At 39.3% G+C, this 11,294-nt stretch overlaps 1 protein-coding gene across 1 annotated transcript in view; it reads left to right on the forward strand.

Annotated features, from left to right (window-relative positions):
• The window catches only part of LOC138206574 (chemokine-like protein TAFA-5), a 51,043-nt gene extending 41,519 nt beyond the window's left edge, over positions 1 to 9,524 (forward strand). Inside the window, exon 4 of the mRNA XM_069163373.1 lies at positions 6,882 to 9,524. Coding sequence (XP_069019474.1) covers positions 6,882 to 6,890 — 9 coding nt within the window. The 3' untranslated portion in view covers positions 6,891 to 9,524. The remainder of the gene's footprint in view (positions 1 to 6,881) is intronic.
• The last annotated feature ends 1,770 nt before the right edge of the window (positions 9,525 to 11,294 follow it).

The raw sequence follows: 11,294 nt of genomic DNA on the forward strand, positions 1-11,294 counted from the left end.
CTGGTCCTCTTCCTGTAATTGATCCCATTGGGCCGGCAGGCTTTAGCAAGAACCAATCAGAGCGCAGGTTTAAACTCTGCGGCCGCAGCTGCTGGTGTGAAGTCGACAGCGGGAGACAGGAAGTCTTTGAAGATGACCAGGCTCATCACAGCGGCACTAATTAACGCTGCAATCACTGAGTTTAGTCGTGCCGAAGCTAAGATCGCCCTATGACGTCCTGTCATTTTGAATTTCATACTGTTTGTACTGTTTTGCCAAAATATATTCAGGATTTAAAGAGAAATGTTATTTGTTAGTTAGTAAATTTAGTTTCTCCCCAATTCTGATCTTTTTGATATATTTTGTCTTTTTTATTGAGCCTTTATTTAACAAGGTAAAACACCAATAGAGATAGAAATCTCTTTTTCAGTAGGAGAAGGCAAGAAGGAGCTAAACTAAGCTATCTGGCGTAACAAACAGACATGAGAGGGGTATCAATCTTCTGTCTGCCAAAAACTGAAAATATCAAAACTGATCATTTAAATTTGATTTCCTTATTTCTCCTCTTGATGCCGAAAGCCCTGGGCTATTTTTTTTTTTTTATTATTATTTCCACCAGAAAAACCATCTCCAAATTTAGTCAGTACTCATTCAATAACTTTAAAATGGAAAAATGAGGTAATTCGAGTTAAATATGTAACAAACACTGGAGAATTTATAATACAGTGAGTCTCCTTTAAAAGTGAAGTTCAGAGAGTCAGTAAACATTGAGCCACAGGTGATTCCTGGGGGAGTCAAGGAGGTTAAATCTGCTGTTCAGCTCTTTTAAAAAATAGAAATGGAGGAACTGATAGTGGTCAACATTTAATTTCTAACATTTAAACACAATGCTTACAGCTTGTGGAGTAAGGCTGTAATTTGCCATTGCAAAGGTGTGATAGAGTCGCAGCGGAGACCGGAACTCATTTGCAGCCCGCTGCATCGGCAGAGTCTGACTTTACCTGTTTCCCTGAGTGTTGGTATGCTGAAGCTTCCCGTGTGGTTGAAGACCTGCAGAGGTACTTTGCATCTACTTTCAGTCACACTGGGAGAAAATGACAGAGGAGCGAATCACAGTCTGCTCAATCAGACAGAAATCCAATTCTCCTTGGAGAGAAGGGCAGCTGTTTACTTCGAATGTAAACAAGGCACAATGCAAATTCATAGATCCTCTGTATGTTGTTTTACTTTTTAGAACATGAAAGAGTACAGCCGCTTGTTTTTCACCCTGTTGTCTGAGCAGGTAGAAACTCTCAGGATCAGTTTTACTAAAAGCTCCCTGTGAACTTCAGGAGGTAGTCTGAAGGCATGAAGTGAAGGAAAAGGACTTAAAGGAATACACTTTTTACTTGACTATAATTTAAACAGTGTTTGTTGTTTTATATTTGAGGACTGCGTACATGTGTTCACACCATAAGATATTCTCCTTGAATGGAGAGTAATGGTTTTTACAGAGTGTTGTGTGATGGGTTGTTTGCAGCTTTATATTAGAGCGAGGATAGACAGATCCATGGTTGATTTTTAACTATTAAAAAGACATGTAAAACACCACATCTCTTTACACGTCATTGAATCTGCACCATGCAGGATAAGTCATGCTGCTTTAGCTGCTAGGAGTCTCTATCTGTTCTATAACTATTGAAACAGACAACCATCACTGAATTACTTTTGACACTGAAGAAAATGTCTCACTGCGATAACATGTAACATGTAAAGTTATAAAATGGCGTGCCTTTGTATGGCCATTTGGACATCTGAAACTGTGCCTTTACTGGTCGTATTATGTGTCTGATGTACAAAAAACAAACAAGTTCTTCCTGTGTGTTCAGACACAATTTTTCACCTTGCCTTATTCGCGCGACTACGGCCGGTCAAGTTAAATATTGTCAACTCGAGCGGATGCAAATTTGCGTCCAATCACGTCGCCCGGTGGGAATTCGCAGACATTCGCATCTTTAAATTAACTTTGTATGTAATTGTTCTGCGGAAGAAGCTCGCTTGGCATTTGGTTTGAACACACTATTAATATGCTCACACAAGCAGAACACACCACTGTGATGTGCGTGGAGCAGTTTGGGTTGTTTGGTACTGAATGTTTTCCCTCAGACGGGCCAGAATATTGCAGCAGGACTCAGCATTGACAGTCTGACCCAGATGAAGAATTCAAGGTACCCAACCCCACAAACATCAACCAAAACCCGTCCTGTTGAACTGCTCTCTACTCATGTCCATCATGAAAATGCAAACAGACCAAACTGGCATGGGAGGAAGGGAAACTGTCTGCTGACATCACTGAAGAGCAACGTAAACTCACCGAGGCAGACCTCATTATCTTTCAGTTCCCCATGTACTGGTTCACTGTTCCTGCAATCATGAAGGGTTGGATTTTTGATACGCAGCGAGAGTGTTCAGTGTTGGCTCTTCTTCCTGTAAAGATGTTTCACGTTCACTCTGACACAGACCTGAAAAGTTTCAAACACTCTCACCTCCATGTTTAATCAGCTATGAGTGGAGAGTTTAGGGACGGTCTGTGTGTTGATGCTGTTTCAGTGTGATGTATGGTCCTCAGTGTAATCCAGCTCGTCCTTGTCTGACTCCTCCGGCTCTTTTAGGATTCCAGCTGCAGTCAGACAGGACGGACATGAATAATTCAGAGGTGAGCGGCTCAGAGGTGCCACCACTGTTGCTGCTTCGTCTTCTTCTAGTGAGTCTTCACCTGGAGCAATTACAGGAAGGCTTCTTCCCCACAGCGGAGACAAAAATGAAGTGTCCCCAAGTTTTGTGTTTTTAATCCCAGAGCCTTCAGGAGGACATGTCCATAATGTGAGATATTTACTCTATACGTAGAGTGGAGTTAATATCAAACTGAGGCGCAGTTAAGCATCAAAAGCAGTTCAGCAGAAGAGTAAATTAAACATCCTTTGCTGTTAATGTATGACACTGTCCTGGTGTGGACCAGTCCTAATTTCACAATTTTGTGAATATGGGTCAGGCCCCCCTCCATAGGGAATCGTTTGCAGTTATTCCATCCTACTGGGCGTTGACCTCAGGTTCATTTTAACCAATCAGCATGCACCCACACCTGACGACCGCTGCAACTACCTACCTTGTCCACCAAAGTGTTTTTTCCTGTGTACAGCATATTTATAAAGATTTTGTAATGAACTCCATCAGCATGTCAAGGTGCTGAGCGTTTATTTTGTGCGCTGAACATTCAGTGACTTTTTTCCTGTCAGCGAAGGTTAACAGGTTATCATCGCGCTCGTCACTGTTACCAGCCGTCCAATCACAGTGAAGGACCTGGTTATTGGCTGACACTGGTCGAGTTAGCAGACTGTATTCACACTGTATTCTTGACTGTTGAGTGCTCACTCAGTAATTCTAGTGATAATCTATATCTTCCTTATTGTCAACAATTCCATGAACAGATCGAAACCAGTGAGCCACACTGATGCACTGCACCATGAACACACACTTTGTAGTTTATTTGAAATCAGTCCCAAATACAACATCTTGCTGCCACAAACACTCACAAACAATGAATGTGGAATAATTTCCCGCGAAATATATTGCCCAACAAAGGCATCTTTTTCTCCCAAACGTTTTACAAAAGCTTCGGTGCCCAACTGTTTTGGGCAATGACTGAGATTTATTTGACAAATTACCCTTAAAATCACGGGTTGTTTGTCATACAATTTAACGTACCTCACACATACAATCATTACCAAACGTTTATCAAGAATTGTCTTCTTCAGGTGTTTCTCATACCTCAGTCTTAGATAACACTAACAGATTAAACCATACATTAGAACCATATTTATAACCGTTCCACGGTGTATAACTAACGATAACAAAGATTCATTTTGTCTTTTTAGAAATTTACAATCATATCTGGAAGTCAGAAATGGGTGTTTTTGAAATTCACGAATATTTCTTAATGTCAACTGATTTATTTCATGTTCTAGCCCAAATAAGTCGGCACAGTAATAACTAATCAGTTACACACTCGTGGCTATTGTGATATGGTTATTCCAGTGTGTATGGCTCCATGTGGATGTACGACTGAGGATTTCCAGTACTTTCAAGGGAGTTTAGAAGTGATTCTGATTCGGGACAAACAAAAAATGTATAAAGCGTCCCTCGGCTTTTAGAAGTTGTTGCACCTCCTTCCTTTTCTTCAGCTGTGGCCACAGCAGCTGAACAACAACAGGCACACATACAATCACTTACTGTATATGAGAGTCTCTTCTCTTGGGACCACTAATTGGACGAATGTTGTACAGCCATTGTTTGAACTTTTGTCCCAGGTGCTGCGGCGTGACGTTTCTATGACAGGAAGCTAACAAAAACAGGCTTCTTTGTGATCAGGTCTATATTTATTCAGTGTAAAAGGGATGCAATCATGAATTGTACCGGTTTCAATTCCCCCAACAAAACCCCAAATGCTCCACAGCAGTGTACCAGCCGTAATGCATACTGAGACAAATCCGGTTGGCTGCTGCCTCAGTTGGCCAGCGAACAGTCCAAAAAAATCCATTCAATTTTCACCAGCGCTCTTTGTGTTTCTGTCATACATGTGTATGACATTTAGTAGGGGCAGTTGTCCTGTTGCAATTTAATGACCGTTCAAAATAATCCACCCTGTGATTCGGATTCACTCCAAAATGAGTTCTTCTATGACCCATGTGTTACTGTTACGCCCCCTGACTTAATTATGCCTCTTGTTAGAAGAGAGCTGGGTGTTTGTGTTTCAGGTATGCCACGCCCCTTCCTACTGAAACACCCACATCTGAGAGTCCTCAGTTCATCAGTGGAGCTGCATATCAACCCCAGATCCTGTGATGCTCTTTCTCTTCTGATTTTCTCCTGGCACGCTGCTGCTGCTGCCGCTGAGAGTCTGTACTGCCGTACCTGGTGCATCGACAACAGAACTGTTGTTTTTGGTGAACTTGTTACAGGGGTTCTCTGCCAGTTATTTTGGTACTTCCTGTTTTCTCCTGTTTTGTGGCTAGGTAGAGCTCAGGATTGTTTTTCTGTTTATTTACATAGGCCAGCTGAACTTTTCTTTTCAAGTCAGAATGGGGGGTTTTGTTCATTGTTTTGGCCTTAGAGACCCTGACGTCATCGCTTCCCAGGTAGTTGGTTTTTGTTGTTGTTTACTTTTATGCTGTGAATAAATGTCATTGATTGCAGCTGCCTTATCTCGTTCATTTTTGTCAACCCTTTTGCCAGTTTTTGTATCACCTATTATGTTACTTCCTTTGTATCACCAAACTCCAACTGGTTGTTTTTCCATTATACTGCTGAAAATCAAACAAACAAACTGCATCTAAAATGTAACCTTCTTGGTGGAGGTAACAATCGTTTTCATGATGTTTTACTTTGTGACACCAGAAGAAAATTAATAAAGGGAAGTAGTTGGAGGAATAACAGTGAATAGAGTGTGTAATTGACAATGAAACTAATTAATTAGAAGGTGTGTGATATAGTCCTGGTTCTTTAGCAATGCAAGGTATGAATATAAGGGTTAAAACATTTTTTTTTTTTACTTATTTAGTCAGAAAAGCTTGTTTTTAAAAGTGACTAAAACGCTCTTTTAAACTTTGCAGGCCTTTGTGCTTGAACATTTACAGTCTCTGTAGTGGCAATATTTCAGATCCTCATTTACTCTTCTTGTTACTTTCTCCCTTTGTGTCTCCAACGTGTGTGGTTGTATAAATTCCCCATGCTGTCAGTGACTCCGCGTTCAGCTTGGATTCCAGAGCATCTGTTTTAATTGGATGGAGGACTGTGTGGGTTTTAATTCGGCGGTCTATGTCTATGTGTGGCTCGTTCCTTTAATGAAGCACAGCAGAGTTGCTCAAACCTTGACACTCGCACACACCAGCTGGACGGAGCTGAACAGTTTTTAAATCAGAAATCTCAGAGTCATTTAATATGTATACTTTTTGTTTGTTGTTTATATTAGCCACTTGGTGGTGCATAATGATCTGATGCAGATTATTGTATGTAAGACTGCATTATTTAATTTTATTGTAAAGGTCTACAAAGAGTTCCTTGGATTTTATGGCTTGTTTTTTTCCCCCCTAACATGCAGTATGAATAATGAGAGCCTACATACACAAGTGTGTGTCTGTCTAAACTACTGGCTGGCAAGGTCCAGTCATTAGCATAACAACAGAAACAGGATGTGTAGATTGTTGAGTGTAGATTGATGGGAATTCACCTTCAATAAATGGATCAACCAGTCTTATCCTCTTAGGTGAGCCTTAAAGGGGAAATCTGTAAGATGTTTATAATGTAAAACCTTAAAAATGCACTAAACCTATCCCCAGTATGTGTATAAATAGCAGTGTAGACGTTTTGTCACAGATGTCTCAGTATTGGACCAAAGTTAGCATGCTTACCAAAATAGCACCTGTATTGTAATACCACTTTGGACCACAGGATGGTACAGTGAGTCACTGTAGCATAAAGTCTGTCCAACAGGAGAGACAGAAGAAGTGTATTCTCACTTCTAGTTATGATGAATGGAACTATAAACATGACAATGGTGGAAACTTTTGGGCAAAACAGAAGCTGAAAAAGAGTTAACAACCACAGAGATGCCTCTGAAAACTAGATGAATGATTTCAGGTTCTGACTTATGTTACATTTAGTTTAAAACCGCATTTTCACTTTATCTTGGATTAATATTAAATTTAAAATAAAACAAAGTGTGAAAAAAGTGAAAGGGTTTGATTACATTCTGAAAATACAGTATCTGAATGTCTTCTTGACAGCTGTCTTTGTCCTCTCAGACCAGCAGACACTGACTGTTTGTGAGGGATTTTCTCCTAATGTGTTTTATATCTGTCCTCCAGGTCTCCTGACAGCGGCGCTGAGGATAGACGCTCCCCAGAGAAAGACTGGTTCCCATCGTCCATCGCCCATCATCACTAAGCGGACCATCTGTTGCCGCAGCAGCGGCTGACGACCAACCATCAGCCGCCGTCAGAGCCGCAGGGCGAGGCGCTGGCACTTTGTGCTTCATGCTTAGGTGAACTGTGGGAACTGCTGCCTAAAGTTTTCCTTTCTTAGAAGAGAGTGACTCTGTTATATTATCCAGGACATTTAAGGAATGGATTACGGCGCGCTGCTGGGTGGATTTCTTTTGTTTGGCACAAAACTCTGTTTTGTTTTTACAGACCAAAGATGAACAGAGCCGTCGATGAGACACTTTTAGAGGGGTGGAGACTTTCAGAATGCCCTACCCACACACACACACACACACACACCATCATATCCTTGTAAAAAAAAATTGAACACATTGTGATATTATACAGTAAGTGACTTAAAATAAAATTGCATATGAGTTAATGATAAAACATGTATCTGAAAGAGGAGATATGAAACTGTTGATGTTTCTGTTGGGACAGTTCGGCTTGTTTGCTGAACATCTGTTTGGTGGAGAAGGTAACAGAAAATCCTTTCTGGCATTTTTATGACAAAAACATAAATCTCTGTGCACTTTTAGAGGCCACTTAAAGACACACTTTAAAAATGAGGGCAGGTAAAAGGGAAATACACTTGTACAGAAAGTGACTGTATGTAAGAGTTTCTACAGTTACACAGGCAGTTTATTTACTTCCAACAAAATGTATCATAAAATGTAATGTTAAATCTCTTTTGGGCCATTTGGGGTCCATTTAAACTTAAAATGGTCAGTTTTTGTTTTGTATATATATTCAGCTCTACATATTACTTGAACACCAATGAACAAGACACTGATGATGATGCATGAAGAAAACAGCCGCAATATTAACCAACCACCTGATTTGATAAAGACATACATAGGATCAGATGTTTTAAGTAATCCAAATATTTTTGTTCCTCCCAGTGGACAGGTGACACTTCCACTCACACTACTTTTCAAAATACAATGCTAGTGTGAAAAATCAATAAAATATAAAAAAAAAAAATACCATAATAATAATAATGACTATATCAATATGCAGAGTTTTTACTCTTTATCATAAAAACTGCAGATTTCGAAAGGATTTCTGTCTCCTCTCCACTAGATTACATTATGCATTACATCTGATTCAACATTTTTCAGTGCCACATTTGAACTACATGCAGTCAGCATGAAACAAGCATACCGAAACAACAAGCACCCATTTCACACCAGTTGCCAAGCTGCCATTTCTGTTGGGGGGAGGGGGCTAATACATAACATGTATTTTCAAGTCTAAAGTTCTATATTTAACAATTTTATATGTTGTATCTTTGTAGAAAACCTTATTTAACTCTTATGTTGCTCATCATGTTTGAACACCGGTGCTGTTCAAAGCTCGCTTGTGTTTTCTGACAGTCGTACTGTTTCTCAGCAGGGATGGAGGAGGAGAATTTGATACCACTCTCTGATAAGTCCTCTTAAATAATTTACAAGTTTTAACTAAGTAATGATCATTGATTCATCTACAAAAGTTATTGACTATTAATACCTAAACCTTCTCCTAGTTAGTGAAAAATCTGTTGGAGTGGTTATATCTACAGTTATATTAGTATGTCAACAATCAACCTGGTATCACGGCAAAACGTGCAACGGTCACGCTTTGGCCTGACTAGGTGTAACAGTTACACGCTTTCCTGTAGTGGACGAAAATTAAACCTACTGCATGTGTAGAACTATGTGACTTACAGGGAAATTAAACTTAATGCTAAAACACGTGGTTGGGGTTACTAAATAAGCAAATGGTTGGGGTTAGGAAAGAAAACATGGTTGGGGTTAGGCAAAAAAAAGTGTTTGGGTTAGGAAACAAAAAACAACTCTACAAAAAGTTTATCACCCACTGGATTATTTTCCCGCATAGCAGTCGGTGACAAATGCCACCAAGCCTCCCTCCTCCCTCCTAATACCGCCCAAAAAAATTATTTGGTTGCCTCTGTTGCAGTCACATGATCACACATCACATGGCATTTACTTTGGTGTCAGTTTCACGCTTTCAAAACGTGTAATTGGCACGCCTAAACAGGTTAAAGCGTGGCTATGTCCTGTTTTGCTGTAGTGGACCGGAGTGTTTGTTTTACGCTTTGAAGTGATATTGGGTTGCAATAATAATGGTTTTGTACAACAAGCCATCAAATCTACAGCTTGAAATGTCAAGTTCATTAAAGCAAGTGTCATGTCGGAGGACACAAACCAGTCAAAGGGATTTTTCACAATTTGACAAGACAAAAGTTGATTTTATTAATAGCCTAAAACGGATCTAGTATTGGTTAATGATTTATTATCACTAATGAAGTCATTTTCATTGCAACTTAGAAACCCTTTTTACAAGAGAGTGGTAATGAGTTTTCCTTCAACTGCGATAGGGTAATGCACACCAAATCCCAGAATGCCATGTTTCTGTACGTCATTGCCTTATCATCTCGTCTCAGTCTCCATCTGCTGAAGGAGATTAATTCACCGTTTCTGTTTTGATGCTCTGCCTTTATGGAACCATGTTTTTCATTAAACAAAAAACACGAGTTTAATGGTCTTTCATTTGAAAGGTTTTCTTCAGACGACAGACTGAGTAGTTTTATATGGAACCAAAAACCTACAAACAACAACTATTGTTTCAAGATCATGGCAAGAGGGGAGAACGACTCGGAAATGTATATTTAATGGCAAGAGTAAAGAGGTAAGGTTACAATTTTATATTCTTTATGTACTTGATTTCAGTTAATTTAATTTCCAACATATTGGAAATAAACCAGTATGTGCAGATCAAAATGCAGATTAGATCAACCATTGATCAAAATAGCAATGAAGATCTCTAATGGAATTAGCAAAATTGCTGTTCCAGGCAGCTAATATGTATAAATGGAAAACAAATCACATTTTCGTAAAGCTGCACGGCGCTCGTGCCTCTTGATCCGAAATACAGTTATGTGTGACTCCTCTTTTCCCCAAATCCTTGCAACGATGGTGGAGAGTCCAAAGTTTCATGATCCGTATATCCACGCTGATGGAAAATACGCCAGGTTGAAAGAAAACAAATTTAGCCTGTTAACACTGTGTACTCTGCTTCTCACAGTGGAAATACAAAAGTTGATTTGAACAAATGAAGTGTTGCATGAAGTTAAACGGCAGAAAGGAGTCAATTGTTCATGAAATTCAAGTGCAAGTCGTCTAAATGTCAGTGTTTGTAATTAGCATCTTCAGGAATGAATGTGGTTGAAAGAAGCTGAAGTGCCACCTAATATGACACAAAGACCTCAAAATGTTAAACCAGGCAGGCTTTATAATCTGTCAAGACATGTTGAAGATGATCTTTTCAGAACTACCTGATTTCCACACCAACACACGTTGTGATTCCCCAGCTGTTAAGTGAAAAAGGAGTCTCCCTCTTGCTCTCTTTTTCATTTGTTAATCATGTTGATTTTCTCGTCTACAACCAAGTGAAACATACTAACGTCATGGCAGACAGATTGTCTGAAAATGGGCGTTGTTATTCCCATTTTTAAACAATATTGTGTTCCTCTCTATGCTTTTTACTCTCCCTTCCAGTGTGGCTGTTTGGATCAACGATTACCACATTTGATTTCCAACATAGACACACGACACATCTTAGGCGCTCGTTTTTAATAGACCCATAACCCAGCTCTGACAGGAAATATAAATTCAGGTGTCAGTAAAATCTCAGATGATTTCAGTTGAAGTGTTGATTTATATGGTGTCTTTCAAAACCAGTGTGACAAAGTTATTTACACATGGAAAACAACAAAGACAAAGACAGTATAATGTAAAGGGGAGGACATTGTTAGAAAAGGAAAATGGTTAGAAAGACAAAATTGTCATTGGAGAAGGGAGTGTCCAGAAAAATGACATGATCCATTACACACCCGTTAGCACCTCTGAAAAAGCCCAAAACAAACTGTAACAAAGCAAACCTAAAAAAAAGGAAAATTAACCCGCAATCAGATAATTAAGATTTAATCTTGAGATGATGTTTTGAGATAATGATATAATGAAGATGTGATCTCAGTGGTAGTTCGATATCTCCAGATAATGAGGAGATTCATTACAAGATAATGATTTGATCTTTCAGCCATATAATCAAGGTCTGACCTTCAGATTACACAGATAGCACAAACAATAATTACAGTAATTGTGTTTTTTTTCCAGTGTAGAAGTGGTTTGCTTTGAATGTACACAATAAATTACACTTGTATGCGTTTGTATACAGAGGATTTATAACCACAGTTCGCTCCTCCAGACATCAGACTGACAAGTGTTACAACCCTCG

This window comes from Embiotoca jacksoni, unplaced genomic scaffold (assembly GCF_022577435.1).
Source record: "Embiotoca jacksoni isolate LCO1_2020_lvr unplaced genomic scaffold, fEmbJac1.0.p SCAF_3, whole genome shotgun sequence".
Lineage (NCBI taxonomy): Eukaryota > Metazoa > Chordata > Actinopteri > Embiotocidae > Embiotoca > Embiotoca jacksoni.